This window comes from Saccopteryx leptura, chromosome 1 (assembly GCF_036850995.1).
Source record: "Saccopteryx leptura isolate mSacLep1 chromosome 1, mSacLep1_pri_phased_curated, whole genome shotgun sequence".
NCBI classification, from domain to species: Eukaryota; Metazoa; Chordata; class Mammalia; order Chiroptera; family Emballonuridae; genus Saccopteryx; species Saccopteryx leptura.
Window position 1 is genome coordinate 139910281 of NC_089503.1, and position 22943 is coordinate 139933223.

The 22943-nt window shown below is 35.3% G+C and overlaps 1 protein-coding gene across 1 annotated transcript in view; it reads right to left on the bottom strand.

The window, feature by feature from the left end:
* Nucleotides 1-22943, bottom strand: part of ADAMTS6 (ADAM metallopeptidase with thrombospondin type 1 motif 6) — a 255927-nt gene that overhangs the window by 67823 nt on the left and 165161 nt on the right. Inside the window, exons 14-17 of the mRNA XM_066375930.1 lie at nt 13999-14101; nt 7011-7144; nt 5385-5508; nt 4436-4516 (exon numbers count right to left, since the gene is read on the bottom strand). Coding sequence (XP_066232027.1) covers nt 4436-4516; nt 5385-5508; nt 7011-7144; nt 13999-14101 — 442 coding nt within the window. The remainder of the gene's footprint in view (nt 1-4435; nt 4517-5384; nt 5509-7010; nt 7145-13998; nt 14102-22943) is intronic.

Genomic DNA, 22943 nt, shown 5'->3' on the forward strand with positions numbered 1-22943 from the left:
TAAACATTTTCTTGTTGCTAAAATCTTATCTTGTTGTTTTGCTGTTTCCAACATACACTGTTTCGAGTATGGAGTCAGAGAGATTGCTGGATTCTCGTCCACTCAGGGCTTTCACCCTAGGGCACCTCTCTGCCCCTAATTGTTATCCTAACTCTGCAAGTCTTCACAGCATATTCTTACATACATATATATATATTTATAAATATATATGTATATTTAATATTTCTTTCTTTTAAAAGATTTTATTTATTCATTTGAGAGAGGAAAAAGAGAGAAAGAGAGAAGGAGGGAGAAGCAGGAAGCATCAACTCCCATATGTGCCTTGACCAGGCATACACACACACACACACACACACACACACACACACACACACATATGTATATGTATATATAAATATATTTCTATATAATAAACATATATTTATTATATATATAAGATATTTTATATTTTATATAATATATAATTTATAATATAAATATATTTAAAATATTTTTAAATATTTATATCCTTATATATTTACATATAAATATTACATGTTATGATATATAATATATTTACATATATTTATATATAATATATATTTATATATTTTTTAATGTGTCTTTCTTATTAAACCCTTGTGTTTGGCAGCCTGGTACCAATCTTTTTTTTTTTTTTTAATTTTTTTTAACTTACTGATCTTAGTGAGAGAGGAAGGGAGGGAGGGAGAGAGAGAGAGAACAGAAAGAAAGATAGGAATATCAATCTATTCCTATATGTTCTCTGACCAAGGATCGACCTAGCCACCTCTACACCTCAGGATGATGCTCTAACCCAGTGGCCCCAACCTTGTTTGGGCCAAGAACTGGTTTAATGTCAGAAAATATTTTCACAGACCAGCCTTTAGGGTGGAATGGATAAATGCACAAAATAAAATTATGTGACCAGCATAAAAACTGTGGAATTTTTAAATATAATTGTCAAACTTATGAGACAAGCATCAAGAGTGAGTCTTAGACGGATGTAACAGAGGGAATCTGGTCATTTTTTAAAAATAAAACATTGTTCAGACTTAAATATAAATAAAACGGAAATAATGTAAGTTATTTATTCTTTCTCTGCGGATCGGTACCAAAAGGCCCACGGACCGGTACTGGTCTGCTGCCCAGGGTTTGGGACCACTGCTCTAACCAACTGAGCCATTTGGCAAGGGCTGGAAAATAATATTTGTAAGATGTCAATTCTCCTTACATTTATTTATAGATTTTACGTAGTCTCTCTTGGTAGAAATTGATAAGTTAATTCTAAAGGTATACAGAAATGTAAAGAACCTAGAAAAACAAAATTACTTTTAAGAAAAAAAGAACATATTTGAGAATCTAATGCTTCCGATTGTCAAGACCTACTGGAAAGCATTATTAATCTTTACAATGTGGTTTGGTTTAATGACAGACACATACGGTATATCAATGGGAGGGAACAAAAACAGAGTCATACATTCATATTCAATTGATCTCTATTAAAAGTATAAAGGTAGGCCCTGGCCGGTTGGCTCAGCGGTAGAGCGTCGGCCTGGCGTGCGGGGGACCCGGGTTCGATTCCCGGCCAGGGCACATAGGAGAAGCGCCCATTTGCTTCTCCACCCCCCCCCTTCCCTCTCTGTCTCTCTCTTCCCCTCCCGCAGCGAGGCTCCATTGGAGCAGGGATGGCCCGGGCGCTGGGGATGGCTCCTTGGCCTCTACCCCAGGAGCTAGAGTGGCTCTGGTCACAGCAGAGCGACGCCCCAGAGGGGCAGAGCATCGCCCCCTGGTGGGCAGAGCTTCCACCCCTGGTGGGCGTGCCGGGTGGATCCCGGTCGGGCGCATGCGGGAGTCTGTCTGACTGTCTCTCCCCGTTTCCAGCTTAAACAAAAAAAAAAAGAAAAAAAAAAAGTATAAAGGTAATACAAAGGAGGAAATGGTCTTTTCAACAAGTGGTGCTATAGTAATTAAATATCCATATGAAAAAAGCTGAACCTCCAACCTTACTTTATACCTTATATAAAAACTCAAAACAGATCATATATGGTACTTAAATGCAAAAGCTAAAACTATAATTTCTTAAGGACACATTGAAGATGACACTTGCAACCTTGGGGTAGGCAGAATTTCTAAGGTAGGGCATGAAAGCACAAAGCATAAAAGCCTTAATAAACTGGATTGTATGAAAATTAGAAGACACCATCCAGAACAGGAAATAAGCCAGTGACTGGGAGAAACTATTCATAAAACATGTATTTGAACAAAGATTTATATAGAATACATAAAGGACTCAATTTAATTTAAAAGTTTTAAATAAGTGTTGGGCAGATTAAATATATTATGCTCACTTTGTTAAAGATGGCGCTGCCAACATGGAAGTTCCTCGCCCTGGTGATTGCTTGGGATGGGCGTGATTGTATTAATGTGTGTTGGGGGCAGGCTGTGGGCAAGCAGGATCCTTGTAGCCTGGGGCTTGGTTTTGGGACTAAGCCTTTCCCACCCTTTTTGATGTGGGGTGGACTTTGTATCAGAGACTTCCCTATTTTGTATATTGAATTAAGTTTTTATTTCTGCACTATAAAGTGGGGCAGACCAGGAGCTTGCTCTCTCTGTTCCTGAGATTAGCATTAGAGAGGAGAGCAGAGAAAGGCCACCTGAAGGAAGCCAGGAGAAGCAGCCAAGATGGTGGAGTGCTGAAGGAAAAGCCAGTTTGTGCAGAGAGAAGGAAGGAGATGGGAAACAGAGGTGAATAATCTGGTGAGCTAGAAATCTTTGATTCTAGGAAAATTCGGATAAGTCAGTAGCTTTGTGAGCACTGATTGAGTGGGTTTTGGAGCCCAGTGTGTGTTTTTACTTCCTGCCGGGTGCAAGCTAGGATTAAAGATGATGGCCCACCAGTTTTTGGTTCCTTTGTTTCTTTACCGATTGTCCGAATCCAATGCAAACCTGCATGGGCTGGGCGGCAGTGATGGTGGCCGTGGCCACTGGCTTCACAATAAGCTAAATAATTTGTTTAGACACTTCACACAGAAAAAAGATATCTGTATGGATAAAATTAGGAAGACTGGCAATTTTTAAAAGGATGTGGAACATTTGGAACTCTTCTATAATTCTGGTGTTGTTGTAAAGTGCCAAAAGCTACAGAATTAATATTAATATTTTAGGAAATTTAAAGAACATTTTATTAATTTGGGCTAGGCATACAGAGCGATTTTGTAAGTGTGATTTCTATGCTTGTGTGCTTAGCATAAGACCAAGATGACATTGTGTTGTAAATGCAGAAAGAGGAAGGAGTCTTGGATTCCCTGACCTTCCTCCATACCTATGGGGGAAGGGTCAATGGCTAGCAGGTGTAGGGAGAAAAGTATTAAATCTTTTCCTAGGCTGATGGATCATTTGCAAGCATTTGTACCCATGGGAACCACCCCTCCCCTCCTAAAAATATGTAATTAATATATGTATCTCTAAACAAAAGGTATAAACTTATGCCATAATGTCAGGTTTTCTCCCTTCCCATGTATAATTAGGAGTATATAAACAGCCCCTGAACTGTTTGGGGGGGCTGCACAATTTGGGTCTGTTGCCCTGTGTCAGCCATATGCGGCTGACATATTTAATAAATTTCCTCCTTTAATAACACTTTTCAAAAACTTAATTTGAACAACATGCCTCTACAAACATCCACAGATTTGTGATTTAGCTACTTTACAACAGTGTGAATACAAATAATACAACCAGTTTGGAAAAACAATTTAGTAATTTCTTATAAAGTTAAACATGTGTTTATATAACCTAGTTATTTCACTCCTAGGCTTTTATCTAGGAGAGATGAAAATATTTGTCCACATAAAGCTGTCCATAAATGTTCAAAGAAGCTTTATTCATTATGGTCAAAGACTGAACTTGAGATATACTCAACAATATAAATGAATCTCAAAAATACAGTACTATGTTGAGTTAAAAAAAAATAAAAGCCCATTTATGTGAAATTCTAGAAAAATAACATTAAATATAAGTCAGACCAAAGATCAATATTTGCCCGAAGCTAAGGCTAAAGGGGGGTAGTCATGACTGCAAAGACAAGTAAGAGAATGTTTTAGAGTTAGAAATGGTCTATACTTCGGTTGTAGTATATATATACTACATATATGCAATTGTCAGCAATCTTTGAACTGTACACTTTAATGGATGTACTTTATTATATACAAATTATACTCCAATAACATTAATTTTAAAAATCAAATGACTAACCCAGCAAAGAGTAAGCTATAAATTACTAATTTTTGTATTTAGTTCTCACATGTGGTCCTAAAAACTCAGATCTTCATTTTAGCTTGAAAGTACTCCATATCTCAACGTGCTTTATTTTTTCCTTTATGATACTGGGCTGTCTTTCCTTGTTAATTATTAAAACCTAGTAAAATATGCTACTCACCAATGTAGTTCTTTGACACAGCAACTTCTCTGACTTCAATATGAACAGAGCCTCTTGGTATCTGCACAACTTCCATGTAGCCTGGAAAATAGTATAAGTAGATTCTCAGCCTCAGTCAGAAAAAGAGTGCTTAGTAACCATTCAATAAAATGTTTCCTTATTTATGCTTCTTTTTACTTTTCACTTTACAAATTACAAAGTATATGCAAATTCCCCTTTGAGTTAACGAATACCTCTAGAATATTTTTCTCTTTTTCTCTAAAATTGTCTCATGATAGCTTTAAAGTCTCAAAATGTAAAATATTGGTTCATTTTCTTTTTCTCAACCATGGGTCTCACATCAATACTCTATGGGAATTCCCATTTTAAAGAAATAGGGCAGCCTGACCAGGCAGTGGCGCAGTGGCTAGAGCATCGAACTGGGACACAGAGGACCCAGGTTTGAAACCCCAAGGTCACCAGCTTGAGTGCAGGCTCATCTGGTTTGAGCGTGGGCTCACCAGCTTGGCTTGAAGCCCAAGGTCAATAGATTGAACCCAAGGTCGCTGGTTTGAGCAAAGGTTCACTAGCTCTCTGGTAGCCTCCCTCCCCCCACCGTCACAGCACATATGAGAAAGCAATCAATGAACAACAATAAGGCACCGCAACGAAGAGCTGATGCTTCTGATCTCTCTCCCTTCTTGTCTGTCTGTCCCTCTTTATCCCTCTCTCTGTATCTCTCTCTCTGTCAATCACAAAAATAAATAAATAAATAAAAATTAAAAATAAATAAACAGGGCAAAATGAAGCCAAATAGAAAGGATATAATATTTACTTGAAATATCCTACATGAAGCCACATTTGAAGGACTGAAAGCAATGCTGGGAATAAGCAAATCAAGAAATTTTAAAACAAGGGTGAGGGGAAAGATCTAATGTTTGGTAAGGAAGAGTTCTGTCTTCACACTCACCTCCTCTGGGCAACGATTCATTGAAGAACCCTTCAATGGCATCACATGTGCTTCCGTCCCCTCCACAGACTCGACATCTATCCTCCCTAGCATCGGATCCCAAAATGTTATCACAACCTACATGCTGAAAACAGAGAAGAATATTTAGTGTGTCAAAAAGAGGAATTCTTACTAATTAAATAAATATAGCTTATTCATTTACTTGGTTTTCCAATAAAGGAAACCAAAACAGGAAACACTCTTCTCTTTCAGCTTTTACTGTTGCTCTCCAGTAAGTTGTAGCTAACATTTCTCAACACATAACTTTAAAGAACAAAATCTAGTTCCCTAGGAATGTATGTTTTATTTCTATCATAGATTTTTTTCCTTCATCTATAGACACCATGCTTCAATTCTTAAAATATTATACTTTGATAGCAATGGGCTCTTATACCCTAAAACAAGAAATGGGAGAACAAAGAAAAATGGCACTTACTCTTATACAGGTTTATAACAGCAAGAGTCCTGACTGAGCTGGTAGTTTGCCCTTTCTAAACCTCTGGCTCTTTTGGATAGCCAATTGTTAGTGTCAAGGATTAATTGTGGAATTCATGACTTGGTAAATCTTTAAAAATGAATACCTGTATCCACCAGCTGAATATAAGTGCCATAAATTCTACTTTTTGGTTTTTCATTTAATCATAGAAACATGGATTCTTATATATTTTTGGTATTTAAATTTGTATATTTGACATTTAGCTAGTGATACCAAGCCTGTCATCTCTGAATAAAACTTGTACCTAAGTCTTTGTTATCTAAAAAGAATTTTAATATTGTCACAAAAGTAAATTTTTTTTCAATTAAACACATGCACACACTGGACCATCAGATACATTTAGAGGCCAGTAGCCTGAAAGCCAGAAATTTCTGCAAGAAATTATGAGATTAAGTATAAAAGAAGGTATTTAAAAACTCTTCTTTCTCAGTTTCTGGGACTTAGTATTGTACATCTTAAAGTAAAACAAAAACAAAGAAAAATTGAGAACAGTGGTTTTTTTTGTGGCTTTTCTTATCATGGTAAGATTCATACACAAGTCTTGCAAAAGAGCATAAATTTGCTCCTACAGCTTCCAACTAGTCTGGCTAATTCTCTAGAGTAAATTCTTTAATAAGATAAAGTCTAACTCTATAATAAAAACTACTGTAAATGCTTTAAAAGGAGACAAAGTACAAAAAGCATACTTTCTTCACAACTCTGAAGAAAAATCATGCTACGAAATACATCAAATAATCTTCCAATTTGGACATACGGTAGCCAAATAAGTAGTAAGAGCTGAATCCTCATCCCCTCTTTTCCTATCATCCTGTTTTTTAAACGGAACAGAATCTTAATATTTTATTAGCTGTAGCAATCACTATAAACATAGGTAGAACACCCGAATAAATCACATTTGTATGATGCTTGAATATCAATGGGTCATTCTACCTTCAACTATATATGTATAGTCATCCTTACTGGAAATTGAATTTCTCTAAAATATAGCTCTTTTATTAAAACTGAGCTTGGTAGTAATAGGCAGCTATTATCTGAGGAAAAACACTCTCAAAACTCCAACAAAAAGAAGTAAAATCGATCATGTGAGCAACCTTGCATTCTCCATTGATACAGATATCCAATGAATCGGCATTGCACTGAGTCCCATCAATCACTGCGGGGGCCCGTTCAGTGTAGAAATTGTAACCTTCAGCCAAGCAGTTTAACGCACAAGGTTTTACCCCACCTGAACAAATATAGTAAAAAAAAGAAATAAATGGAGTGGTTCTCCTAAGAAACAGTGATTCAATATTATCCATAGCAAATTTACAATTCACAGAGACATCTTGCCCTGACTATATTCATAGATGTATAGGTTTCTTTTCTCCTTTGCTAAAATTTCATGTTTATTTTCATTGTTTATGCAACTTACTGAAGGTCCTACCAAGAGGTTTTAAAATTTTCAAAATTTAGTGCTTCCAATATATATTTAAAATATATTTTGGGTCAAAAGGGATCACAGTAGAGTTACCTGAATGTTGAAAAAACTAAATGAAATTAAAGCTATTTTTAAAAACAGACTAAGGAAATAAAGTTTAAGGAGGCTTGAGACAATAACCTAACATGACAAAAAAGAATTCCTGAAACATATGTAACTGGTTAGCTAAGCTGATACAAAAACTCTGTTATTTCTGCAAGCCTATGTTAGTTGTAATATAAAATTATTTTTACCTTTTAAAATATATCATATTCCATGAACATGGTTTTGCCATGGAGATAAATTGTTATCAGATTTACAAGTCAAAGTTAAAATTAATTATAGCATCAAAATTTAATAGTTAAAATAATATCTAATTTTATTTCATAAATAAATGTATATAACAAGTATTTTCATGTTGTCATTGAAATTTGTATTTTTTAAGGTTCATATAAAATATAGACATGAACAGGAGCAATTTAAAACACCAAATAGAGTACATATTGTAACCTCATTGCATATTGGAAAAATAGCAATAAATATATTTTATTCAAAACAGTACATGACAAAACAATTTATAAATAGGTAACTGATCATTTAAAATGTGACTGAAGAATACTGTCTGTTGAATCTTCATTTCATGAAGTTGAAAACACTTTGGTCATATTCTAATTACGCTGATAAAATTTCTCTTTGAAATAAAGCAAACCATTTCTAATAAAGAAAATAGGCGGAAAGAAGAAATGACAGACACGCCTAGGTCTCAGTGAAGGTAGAAACCAGGTTGGTGCAGAGTGAAGGTATGTGAAGTAAACGAAAGAAGCCAACTTGTTGGTGAAGACAACGGTAACTCAGACACAGAACATTAAAGGAGAGCACTGTCATAGTTGATTGTAACCATGCAAGATGATGGCCCACTATTGTCAGACATCCTGGGTTTTTTGTGGGGTTTTTTTTTGTTTTTTTGTTGTCATTTTTTGTGGAGTTTTTTTCAGGAGAAAACTTAGGCTTTTGAAATGTAAATTGTTCTTGGCAACTCATTCAAGTTTTCAAAAATACTGTGGAGGTTAAAACATGTATGTAAGTAAAAAACTTTTCCTGAACTGCCAGTTTACACTCACTGACCTAAGTTCATGTTTTCTTCCATTTTCTTTGTCTGTAGGCTATGTAACTTCTGTATGATTTATAAGGTTATTATTAAGCTTAGGTTAATGATACATTTTGCTGTCTTGAGCACAGAAATAATGAGTAATAAACAAAATAATTTCTTTCTGAACGGATGATCATCATGGTATTGATATCTATTTTTATAAGATTCTCATAAATAAAACTGTCCTAAATTTCTATGAATATTACGGAGATTTTTTCATTACTACCCAATATGGTTCTTTTCCAATTTTTTATTGTAATGCTTTGAAATTTAATGTAGCTTTTTATGTAACAGGCTTTCAAAAGATAACACTAGTCTTTTATTTACTCAATTTTAATACTATATTAATTGTGTAAGGTAGTATTTGATAGCCAAGACATATATTGAATAATTGCTGTGGTTGCATTCCTTATCCCACTGTATTACATGATAATACTAGGAATCAATTTCCTCTTTTTTCACTGCTGAAGATGTATTTAGCTTCCTCTGCTAAGAGTTTTCAAAAGAGGTACTGCTATTATTTCTTTTTTTAAATTCAGCAAGAGGAGGGGAGGCAGAGACAGACTCCCATATGCGCCCTGATCAGGATCCACCTGGCAAGCCCACTAGGGAGCAATGCTCAGCCCATCTAGCACGTTGCTCTGTTGCTCAGCAACTGAGCTCTTCTTAGCACCTGAGGTAGAGGCTATGGAGTCATCCTCAGCACCTGGGGCCAACTCGCTCCAATCAAACCATGGCTGCAGAAGGGGAAGAAAGAAAGAGAGAGGAGGGGCTGGGGTAGAGAAGCAGATAGTTGCCTCTCCTGTGTGCCCAAGTGGGAATCAAACCCAGGACATCCACATGCCAGGCTGACGCTCTACTACTGAGCCAACTGGCCAGAGCCAAGTACTGCTATTATTTCAAGAAGGGATATTAGATTATTCTCTAAAAGAAAGGTCACACTACTAATTACCTTTGGTTAAAGGTTATTATGAAGTAGAATTAATTTATTCCACACACAATTATCTAGGTGATAATTATTATTAAATTTTTGAATTATTTCAGACACTTTTTCTCTTCCTACAGTAAGATAAAACAATCCCAAATGTATTTGTACCTAATAAAAGTAATTCAAAATACAGAAAATAAAACTTATTTTAAAAACCCCAAATCTAATAGTTCAAGATTTTAATATACTTCCCTCAATAATTAATAGAACTAAAACAAAAAAATCAGAAAGAATATAAAAGATTTGAATAACACTATAAGCTAACTTGACCTCCTGAATATTTATAGAATACTATATCCAACAATTTCACAAAACACATCTTTTTCAAGTATACACAGAATATTCACCAACATGGATAATAGCTGTGTAATAAAACAGATTTCAATTAAGTTAAAAAATTTTAATCATACAGAGTATTCTCTAACCATAATAAAGTTAAAAATCAGTAATTTAAAATCTAGAATATGTAAAATTTTTCAAAATAACAATAACAGTTCTAAATAACCCATGGGTCAAAGAAGAAATAACAATGTAAATAAGAAAATGTTTTAAACTTAAGGAAATAAAAACCTCAAATTTGGGGAATGCAGAAAAGCAAACTAAACCCACAATAAAAAAGGAAATAATATATAAGCAAATATTAATAAAAGAGGAAAAACACAGTAACATAGAAAATTACTAAAGCTAAAAGTTGATTCTCTGAAAACCTCAAAAAAACTGATCAAGAAAAGAGAGAAAATACATATTATGGATATCAGAAATGAAAGAGCATACAACATTGCAGATCCTGCAATATTAAACAGGATAATAAGAAAATGTTATGATCAGTTTTCTGTCAATAAGTTGGACATGGATATAACAAATTTATTAAAGACATGAATTTGAAAACTCACATAAAATTTTAAAAATATAAATAGTTCTTTTATCTGTTAAAGGAGTTGAATTGATAATAATTTTTTTTCACAAAGAAAATAACAAGCTTACATGGCTTTACCAGTGAAATTTATTCCAAGGATGAAATAATACCAAACTTTTTCAAAATAAATAAGAACTCTATTCCAGGAAGTCAGTATAACTCTGGTACCAAAAATTGTCAAAGACATGAAAAAAATAAAATTTAGAAATTAGTTTTCCTTATAAACATAGATGCAAATATTCTTAATAAAATATTAGCAATTAAATCCAATAACATATAAAAGGATAATAAATCATCACTACATAGGTTTTATCCTAGGAATAAAAGGTTGTTTGACATTATAAAATTTATCAAGTAATTTACCATATTAATAGAATGAAGAAGAAAATCACATAAAGTTAACACATGCACAAACTGTACTGAAGGACCAAGCCAGTACATTAAGACAAGAAAATGAAATAAGTGTAAAGATTAAAATAGATAGTCCCTATTACCAAATAACATGACAATTTAGCAAGAAAATCCTAAGGTAACTGAATACAAAGTAAATATATTAACATCCATTTTATTTTTATACACTAGAGCAGGGGTCCCCAAACTATGGCCCGCGGGCCACATGCGGCCCCCTGAGGCCATTTATCCGGCCCCCGCCGCACTTCTGGAAGGGGCACCTCTTTCATTGGTGGTCAGTGAGAGGAGCATAGTTCCCATTGAAATACTGGTCAGTTTGTTGATTTAAATTTACTTGGTCTTTATTTTAAATATTGTATTTGTTCGCATTCTGTTTTTTTACTTTAAAATAAGATATGTGCAGTGTGCATAGGGATTTGTTCATAGTTTTTTTTATAGTCTGGCCCTCCAATGGTCTGAGGGACAGTGAACTGGCCCTCTGTGTAAAAAGTTTGGGGATCCCTGCACTAGAGTTAACAATTAAAAAATGAAATATTTAAAGCTTTTATATATAATAATGTCAAAACATATAATTTATGCAGAAATAAACTTAACAAAAAATGTCCAAGACCTTACACCTAAAACTAAAAAACATGGCTAAGAAAAATTAAAGGAAACAAAAATACATAGGGATATATATACCATGTTCATAAATAGGAACATTCAATATTAGAATTTATCAATTCTCCATGTTCAACCTTGATAAAAAGCATAAGTCCAACATGTATTTTCTGTAGAAATTAACAACAAATTTTATAATTTATTTGGAAATGCTTAGAAGTACTTAAAAGCCTGACCTGTGGTGGAGCAGTGGATAAAGCATCAACCTAGAATGCTGAGGTCGCCTGTTCAAAACCTGTAAAGGTACATATGAAAAGCAACTACGAGTTGATACTTCCTGCTCCTCTCACCCCCCTTCTCTCTCTCTCCTCTCTCTCTAAAATTAATAAATAAAATCTTTTTTAAAAAGTACTTAGAATATCCAAATAATTCTTTATAAAAATATAAAATTTGGAGGAACTTATGCTACCTGTGTTCAAGACAATACAGTTACAGTAATTAACTCAGGTAGGCTCTAACATACGGTTGACAAGTAGATTGAAGATACAAAATAGAGTTTATTAATACACTACAAATGTACACCATACCCTTAAATTATTTTTAGATTGTTCATCTAAATGTAATGATCAAAAACATGGCTTTTAGAAGAAAATATCATCTTGAGTTAAAGAAGGCAAAGATTTTAAAGACAGGGCACAGAAAACAAAAACCTTGAAAAATTAGAATTTATCAAAATTAAAATCCTATACTGATCTAAAACACCATTTAAAAAATAACAGAAAGCCACAGACCGTGAGAAGATACTTGTAAAACTTAAGTGATAAATTACTTTCACTCAAGAATAAAAAAATAAAACATCAAATAGGCAAAATATTTGAACACTTTACCAAAAAAGGTATGTAAATGGTCAGTAAACACATGAAAACATGTTTAACATAATCAATAGTCATAAATGCAAATTAAAAGAACATTGAGACACCATTATACACCCACCAGATAATTAAAAACATCAAATTTTGGCAAGGACATGGAACAAACAGAACTCACACATTGCTAGTGGGAGTGGGATGTGGTACAATCACTTTGGAAAAATATCTGATAGTTTCTTTTAAAACTAAACTCACACCTATCTTATTACCTAGCAGTTTTACTACTAATTGTTTACCCAAGAGAAATAATGACATATGCCCATAAAAATATGCATATGCAAATGTTCACAGCATATTCATAACAACTGTAAACTAGAAACACTCCAGGTGTCCATCAATAGCAGGATGGAAAAGCAAACTGGTTATTATAATAGAATACTGCTTAGCAATAAAAAGGAATGGACTACTTACTTATACATACAACAATGTGGATGGACTTTTTAAATATTAGGCTTAAAGAAGCCTTGCACAAAAGAGTAAATATGACATAATTTCATTTCTATGAAGTTCTGGAATAGACAAAACTAATCTATGGTAAGAAAAAACATCAGAACATTAGTTCCCTCTTAGAACAAGTAGGTAGAGGTCACTATTGATTGGTAAGGACTAGGAGGATTCTGCATATGTTCTGTTATCTCCATATGGTTTTATAGGCGTATGCATTTTTATAACTCAGGGCAAGTCCAAGTTAAGATTTGTGCATTTCATTTTAATGTACATATTCTTACCTTAAAAAAAAGTAAATAAATATTGAACTGTGGTTAATACTATACATGCTTATATATTTATAGAAAAGGATATTATTAATGGCTACAGTTTAATTTGAAATGCATCCAGAAAAGGGATAGATTGATAAATAGAGAAATGACTAGACATGTGATAAAAAATGTATACTAAAATGTTAATGGTAGAATATTGGTGGGAGGTATACATTTGTCACTGTAAAATTATATCAATATTGCTCTATGTTGAAAAATTTTCAAAAATGTTAAAATAAGCAAAAAATTTAAACATACATTCAACTTTTGCAAGACAAAACTTTAACAAAATTTAGTTTGTATTTTAGGAACATAGAAAACTTCTTGTGCTTTTACTAAACAATTGTTGTTTGACACACACCCAAATTAAAGAGCAAAAATGTTTTCCAACGTTAAAGAATAATAATATAGAAAGATCCTTAGCCTTTTCCCAAGAAAGAACACAGATTCTTCTGGCCTCTTTGACTTGATTTATATTATTATAATTTGTTTTTAGTGTGGTAACTCTAAATACAACCTGATTATTAACAATTATAATATAATGTCCATATACCTCAAGGAAGTCAGGAACTCAAAATATTATTTAGTTTTATATCGAGCCTTATTACACTGTTAAATAAAATTAAGTTTTTCAAAAAATAATTTCTGATCATTTGTACTAACATATAAACTTTAGTACAGGGAAACTAAAACATGAGACCTTTAGCATACTATCAGCATTTTCGGTTTATAAAATGCTGTTTTGGTTTATAAAAACTAAATCTTACTAGTGTGTGTAGGAATGTGCGTATGTGTTTGTATGTATTTATATATTCCTTTATGATTGCAAAGCTCTCAAGCATGATGAATGCTCTGCCGGCTTATACATTACCTCCAGTATAGGGTTTCCAGTTATAAAACTTTCCACGGAAAGGCATATTGTCAAAGTCTGCACACTGTTTCTCTCGAAAATCTCGGGCCCCCAAAGGACATGGCTAAAATAAAATAAAATCATAAATGGAACCATTGTTGAAAATTTCCAAAACCAAGGGACAATGTCCTGAAAATTAAAATTGCTTGAACTCCATCACATTAGCTCACTGCCTTATTCTGTGGCTATAATTCTGGCATTCGCTTTACTGTTTTACAACCAGCATTCAGACTGAAGTGTCTGAATTGTAATCTTAGCCACAGCAGAAATAACTGAAGTCATTTAAACAAAGTTAAGTGTTAGATAGTTTCCATATAACTTTACACTCAGTCGCATGTCAGAGTCCACTTTGCGATCAATCCATCAGGTATCTCCTTATAAACACATATAAAAACTAGGAGAAGAAACTAATACATAAAATCTTTTTTGGTAGCAGTCCTTGAGGTACAGTTGCCACGGCTACTCCCAGCTCTTTATTTTAAGGAATCAAGAGGCAGGTTTGTAACATGACATTCAGCACTATTAATTGTGGTTTGGATCCCTCCTACTCTGTTTACTGTCTAGCTCTGACAAAAACCATATTTAAAGGCATGGGATGAACTGGGCAGAATGCTAGGCCTCAAGTTTAAACACCTTCAAACTCAAGGAATTTGGACTTAATAGGAATCACATTTCATCTTTAACATCACAGGAAAAAAAATAGTAATTTGTTTCAAAACATGTACATGTTAGGTAGAGGAGAGAGAAGGATGTTGGGAAGGTAAAAAGAGAATTATTTGTTTTTAAAAATTTGGAATGCTATTTCCACCAGAATTTTTTAGGAAGAAAATCTTGCCAATCTAGCGAGGTCCAGATGCCAAATACCACAGGGCCATCCTAAATTCAATAGTTAAGCTCATAAAGAAATAAAAGTATAACATCCCACAGTGTTTGATCAATAATATTTGATGTATCTTTCGGAGTTCTGCAGCTATCGTACCTAAAACACAAAGCTACTGCTTTTGAAACACTGGCCAAGGAACATCCTCTTTAAATATGGAAGAACAGAGCAAGTAATTAGATAAAATTATTAATTGTGAATAAATGAGGAGTATGTCACAGACACTGTTGGATATCCTTTTTACCACCTTCCCTAAGACTTCTACATGTACTTGATACAGTTTTCTGAGGTCAGTACATTGCAAACAGCCCCTTGAGGCATGTGTAAAAATAATAGACCACAATGTGCAAATATGTGCATGGTCATCAATACTTCCTATATACTGTGGTTCAAATTTCTACCATATCAAGTCCAAAGCCTCAGATTCTGAAAATAGGGACAGCAGGGCTACACTCTGTTATAAGCCCTGGATTTTAAAACATTTTTCTGCACATTAAAATATGATGCTGCAGCCAACCTGTGGTGGTACAGTGGATAAAGTGTCAACCTAGAACACAGAGGTTGTTGGTTCAAAACCCTGGGCTTGCCTGGTCACGGCCCATATGTGAGTTGATGCTTCCTGCTCCCCCATTCTCTCTCTTTCTCTCTCTCCTCTAAAATGAATACATAAAAAGTCTTTTTTAAAATAGCTTAAAAATATATATAAAGCTGCAATGCCAAACCTAATAATTCTGCTTACCGAATTACCCTTCTTACCTTTGTTTTAATGCAAAATAACTATGAACCATAGGCTACATTGTGCATGATATTGGTAAAGATACACTTTCCGCCTTTTGTTTCATGGTAAGCTAATGCTTTCCTCTTCTAGCCATTTTCAGGGAATTCCACACAAAGACTAAAGTTGAGAATGGCTCTGCCATGCAGCAAGACTAGTTTTTAAGTAAATATTATCAATTTAAAAAAAATACCAATAGTCTGACTGGTGGTTAGATGGATTGGAGAGAGTGTCAACCTGGGATGCTGAAGTCCCAGGTTTGAAACCCTGAGGTCACTGGCCTGAGCATGGGATAATAGACATGATCCCAAGGTCACTGGCTTGAAGCCCACGGTCGCTGGCTTGAGCAAGGGGTCACTCACTCTGCTGGAGCCCCCTGGTCAAGGCACATATGAGAAAGCAGTCAATGAACAAGTAAAGTGACGTAACTATGAGTTGATGCTTCTCCTTTCTCTTCCTTCCTTCCCAAAAAATAATACAAATAATTTTAACTCTATCTATAATTTTTCACATAAAAACCTTAGAATTTGTAAAGCATCAACCACCTAAAAGTTCATCCAAGCATGGCTTTCAATCTAGTTGGAGAAACAAGATACAAATAGAAAAACAACAGCCCCATTTCAAGCAATAAGTGTATGACGGCAGGTTACAGGTTGCCCATAAATGTTGTATAAAAGTGAAGAATCAATGTTTCATGTGATTAGTTAGGGAAACATTTCCTCTGGAAGCAAATCTTGAGTGTATTATAATAAAAATATTATTAACACTTAACCTTTGTGACATTACGAGATATTGTAGGGATTGAACTGGTGAGGAAAAAGGACATCGGGATGGGGCTGGGGTAACTATTAAGAATAAAGCCAAGTAAAGCCATGGGGACAGGCAGGAAAAGGTCATATGTTAAAAATAATTGGGAAAAAGCCATCCTACATGGAAGAAAGAAACTGTATAGAAGCATAAGAGGATGTGATATTTCAAAGAAAAGCACGGGTACATAAAAAAGCCTCAAATTAACAAACAAAGGTAGCATAAGAGTTATGAGAGCCATTCATTTAAAACAAAAATCCTACTTTTAACTCTCTTGTAATGGCTCTCCTAAGTAGAAGAGAAGTAAAAGGTCCAATAGGGGAATATTACTGTTTGATGACAAACTTGGAAAACATTTTATAAAATTTCTGATCTACTCTTTTTTTGTGATAAACACTCTAAGAGTCAGCATAATAAAAATATTAAGAAAGACAACAGCGACTTAGAATTTATGAAGCATTTAGTAAATGCCTACTCTGTGGCACACTATTCAGAAGTCTTAAGATGTATTATTTATTGAATCTCCATCAACAATCTTATGAGGTAATTGTAGTTAATAATGTTATTTTACATCACAGTTAACTGGGTATAGAAAGTTTGCTTAGTAATAGTTTCAGGGTGCAAGTTCACCTCCTTCATCCAAGTGTCTTCTGGACACTAACTCTGTTAATGCCTGACCTGGTAGTGGCATAGTGGACAGAGCATTGGACTGGGGTGCGGAGGACCCAGGTTAAAAACCGAGGTCACCAGCTTGAGCACAGGTTCATCTGCATTGAGCGTGGGCTCACCACCTTGAGTGTTGGGTCACTGGCTTGAGCGTGGGATCATAGACATGACCCCATGGTTGCTGGCTTGAGCCCAAAGGTCACTGGCTTGAAGCCCAAGGTTGCTGGCTTGTGTCCAAGATTGCTGGTTTGGGCAAAGGGTCACTCACTCTGCTATAGCCCCCTAGTCAAGGCACATATAAGAAAGCAATCAATGAACAACGAAGGAGACTAAAGAGCTGCAATGAAGAATTGATGCTTCTCATCTCTCTCCCTTCCTGTCTGTCTATTTCTATCTGTACCTCTCTCTGACTCTCTGTCTCTGTCAAAAAAAGAAAAAAAAAGATAAACAAAAATCTAATAGGAGTAACTTGGGCTACAAACCCAGCATTGTCATTTCCAGCTGCAAGTTTCTTATTTTATCCAAACTACCTTTTTTCCCTCTCATTTATAGAATGTGTGGGCCAATTCTTTAAAAATAAGAATTTTGGAGTAAGACAGATTTGGACTCAATTCTAACTTGGTCATTTGTTTAATTCATGGCCTTGAGTAATGTACTTCATTTTCCAAGCCTCGTCTATAAACTGGGGATAATATTAGCACTTACCTCCTAGGTGAGGAGTCATGTAAAATGTTTAGCTCTGTACCTGGCCCATGGTAGCTCTGAGTAACTCTCAGCAGCTGTGCTGGTTGTGGGTCAGGCATCCTTAGATGCATCCCTCACCTTCTCCTGCTCTGCTCTGTATTTAGGGAAACAAACTCTGCAGGCTTCTATGCCAGCTGACTTCCCGTCGGTCTCAGACAATGTAAGAAGGCACTAGTGGGAGAAGCCCAGGTATTCTTCTCATTTCCTCTCTACCTCAGGAAGCATCTAAGGCAGAAGCAGAATCTTTCTGTGGCTCCAACTTCAAGCAGCAGAAGCCTTACTCCTCAACCCTATCTTAGATGATCAGCTTCTGCTGTGTGATTCCAGCCTCTGGACTCTGATAAAACTACCTTCTTCCTGGGTCTCCTTGGTAGGAGTGGCAGCTGCCCCTGATCTATGGGCTTGTAAGCCTCTTCCCTCACCATGTAACCAATTCTTTGTATTAAGTTTCCTTGATTTAATTTAAATATTCAGAAAGATTTATATTATTATGATTGGATCTTTATTCATACAATAATCGATGATAATGATGATGATGAAACTGGTAGACTGAATATAGACACATTTCCATGCATTATCTTTTTGCAGTTTTATTGGTTAAGGGTAGAGACTGGCAAACTTTTTCTGTAAAGGGCAACACAGTACAGGGAACATAGGTTTTGTGTTCCATACAGTGTCCATTGCAGCTATTCAATTGTGCCATTATAATGTGAAAGAAGCCACAGACAATATGTAAATAGCCAGGGCTGTGTTACAATTGTTTTATTTACAAAAAGAGGTGATGGGCCACATTTGACACAGGAGGTAGAATTTGCCAACTCCTGATTTAGGTGTTAATAATATATATATTGCTCACAAAAATTAGGGGATATTTTATAGCTTCATATTCATTTTGAAATAGCCCCCAAATTTTGTGAGCAGTATATAGATACATCTGTCTGGCAGTACTTTGCAAAAGAACCAAACAATTATAAATTTTTGAGTCAATACTAAATCATACACTTTTAAGAAATGATGCTAGAATATGGTCTAATTTGCACAATGTGCTTAAATGTCCTCTACTTATCCCCAAAGTGGTCCTACAGTTTGTATAAACATCTACAGAAAGATCAAATACTTTTCAGACAGCTGCGATTACTATCAGGTTCTTCCTTATTTTCAGCCAAATTCTGTCTTGCTCTATAATCCAGTGATCTTGCTTCTTTCTTCCAGATCTACACTGAGCAAATCTAACCCCTAACTGAAAGGTTACAGACCTTGATGGCTTTCCGAAGGGCACAACATGACTCATCATTAACCCTCTTAAAACAAGGTACAAGAACTGGTTTTACTGTCTTTCTTTTGTTCAGCAAATGTATATCGAATGCTTACTATGTGTCACATGTGATCTAGGCTCTGGATATAAGGTAATAATCAAAAGAGATTAGGTCCCTGCTTTCACGAGTACATTGTATGTGCAGATAAGAAGAAAAATAAAGCAGGTTAAAATTAAAGAGATTGATAGTGGGAGGAAGGGTTTTCTTTTTTTAAATAGTAGAAGTCAGAGAAATTCTCTTAAATAAGGTGGCACTTGAGCAGAGTTAAAAGAAACTGAGGGAGTGACCTATGTACATTATTTGTGAAAAGAGTGCTCCAGGAAAAAGGAAGTGCAAAGGCCCTGAGGCAAGAGTGTGTTTAGAATGTTCACAGAATAGCATAGAAAATGGAATGATTTAAGGGAATTGTAGTAGACTCGACAACTTGGTCCCATGCCTTTCTGGTCCTAGAGAATATAACAAGTTAGTGTTCCATTCCCCTGACTTCAATGTCTCCTTCAGTAAATGCTCTGAATTTGTGTTGGTTAGAAATAAGTTCAGAAGAGTGATCAACGAAGAGTTAATTTCTTAAGAAAAAATTACATAAAAGATATCTTTTATTTTTTGTTTAGGAATTGTGGAGAGTTTAAGAAGTAATGCTTTTTAAATTACTTAGGGATTATAAATGCTGACACTATGCAGAAATTCTAACAGAGAACAATGGGCATAAGCAACAAATTATTTATGTAAAGCCTGACAGGTTTCCAGCCTCCTAGTGTTAACACTAATCAAGCATCCTCTCCTTTTAAAAAGCGAACAGCAGGGCTCCACATAAATTCAGAGAGCAAAGCTGCAGGTTTCAGCATCTTTTGATCTTAGTATTTTCAAGGAAGTTAAAAAATCAGTATTATTTTCACTATCACTTTTCAAAATTAGACATCTAAGTTAAGTTAGCACATTCTATATAGATTAGCTTAAAAGCATCTCCTTTTGACTTAATATTTGTAGATAAATCTAGAAAAAAATAATTCATTAAGGGCATAACAGTTGCTTAGAAAAAATTCTCAGCTTCTTCTGACAAACTTTGTAGTGGTATTTCTATCACTGGGGTTCCCATCCTGGTTTTGTCCTGAATAATAGGATAACCTTGGCAAGTCCAGGAACTCCTTTATGCCTTCTTTCTATCATTTGCAAAACAGACCCCAAATGCCCATACCTTTAAGAGAAATTTATTCCCAAATGTCTGCAAATGAGGGAAATTCTGAAGAAAAACAAACAAACAAACAAAAAACTCTGTATTTTATCTTATGTGTAATAAAGAGTGAGAAGTAGGTTGAGAATGAAAATTCTTTTTCCCCTTTCCCTCTTCCTCTGCTCTTCCTGAGGAGATGGGCAGGGTGGAGGTTCGAGGATTCCTACGACTCAGAGAAAACTGCAAACTGAGCAGAATTGGAATTTTGCTCTTCTATATCGTTTATCTTTTCCATCTCCAGCCTCTTGTCCTTTCTTGCTTTTACACCAAATCCACTTTTACTTCTTTCCTGTTACAGTAGACTAGCCTTCTACAGTCCCCATATTTAATTCTCGTCTTCCTCTCCAGGACAGCAATATATTTACTCTCAGCCAGGAATACCCCATTAGTTGGAGGAGCATAAGTGGAGTTTCGATTCCAACCCTTCCTCTGCTGAGCAAGACTTGCACTTGACAAAGGACTGTGAAGAAGGGGCATAGTTCTGTTTGTTCATCCAGAGAGGCATCTTTTTCTAAATTACACAGAAAAATGCCACATGGCTTAAAAAAGGCTTGCTTGTGCACCCTCTCTTACAAGTTGTCAACAAAATTCCTGATTTCCTAGTTATCAAGTACTGTCTGATTCTCTCATTGAAGTAATTCATATGGGCATTTATAAAGTTAATTGTGTGTCGAATGCAAACACTGCAACTTTAGTAGTTTCTGATTTTTTTATAGTTTCACACTACATTTACTTATAACAAAACAAAAGCCTGATAAGCCTACATTGTCCAGACAACCCTGAATTTAGCTGACATATTTGATACAACAATATTCTATGCAAGTTTTTAATATTTAAAAGTATTTCTAATGTGCTTTGTTGAGTCTCGATTTAATTAAAATGCAATCTATTCAGAGCATAACCCTTTCCCCGAAGCCTATAAATACGTTAAGAAACTTTTACTTTGTAATTTTTTAAACATCTCTTTTAAGAACAAAATAAACAAGCAAGCCCTCCTCTATACTTAACAGCTAGTCCTTACTCTCAAAACTTGATGCACACCATAACATTCATACCAACCTACAGAAGAGTAACAACACTGCTCCTGTTATTTTTTGCTACATATATAAAATATTATGCACAATATTTATAAGAATAAAGTGGTTAATACATATTTGTTTTCTAACTATAACTTGGGATATGGATAGAAACTGTTGTTAGTTAATGGATCAACTCGGTACTCTGGTGTCACTTATCCCAAACCTCTCCCTGGGGGCAAGCATGCTGTTTCAGAATATTCTCAGCAGTCTGGTTCTGATGCAGGGTAAGGTTAGACTCTAAGTAAGTCCATGTCAAAGGTAACCAAACTCTTTCAGAGAAGCTTACCTTGTCTAGATTCTTTAGAAAGCTTTTGAGCATGACCCGTGGTGATGCCCATCAGATACTTCCTGAGACGATAATCAGCCTCAGAGTCTTGTGTGTGTCTAACTTGGCCTGTAGATTGGTTTTGTTGCTGTTGAGAGTGGTCAAGCCAATTTGGCAGCTGAATACCCTTTTCCAATCTATTTTTAATTCTTTAGCATTGAGATAATTTTTATTTTAATAGTTGCCTCTTCTATTTCTGTGAATCTCTGTCTTTGATTCTGGGGTAAGTGGGACAGGAACTAACAAAGACACTGTCTTCCCCCCCCCCCCCCCCCCCCCCCGCCCATTCCTATACCTTTCAAATGTCTGTGGTGAGAACAAAATTCGGGAGAATGTGAAGCTCTCTTCTTTTCGTGCTAGCAACTTTTGTTGGGCCTACATTAGTTCTAGGTTCTAATTTCTCCTCCAACCTGAGCAAACAGAGTACTGTAGTACTGTCAACTTTGTATAATTCAATCTGATATACCACAGTGTAGGAGTCCACACAGGAGTATCAAGGCCTCAAAATATAAAGTGTTCCTTTTTGTCATAGACATTATGAACCTAAAACTGATAGTTTAACCCCCTTTACTTGGGTCACTAGAAAATCCAGCGCAAGTCTGACCAAGCGGTGGTGCAGTGGATAGAGCGTCAGACTGGGATGCGGAAGGACCCGGGTTGGTGACCTTGAGGTTGCCAGCTTGAGCGTGGGCTCATCTGGTTTGAGCAAAAAGCTCACCAGCTTGGACCCAAGGTCACTGGCTCGAGCAAGGGGTTACTCGGTCTGCTGAAGGCCCGCGGTCAAGGCACATATGAGAAAGCAATCAATGAACAACTAAGGTGTTGCAACAAAAAACTGATGATTGATGCTTCTCATCTCTCTCCGTTCCTGTCTGTCTATCCCTCTCTCTCTCTATCTGTCCCTGTAAAAAAAAAAAAAAATCCAGAGCAAACTCTGTGGCCCACTCTTAGTAAGTGGAAGGACCTGGTGGTACATATTTAAGGCACTGACCCCAGTTTTATATTATATATTTTCCTTCCCCTGTGATTTTCTCATTTATTCTATTTTTCAGTTGTAATTTTAATGAAGCTAACTCAACTTTA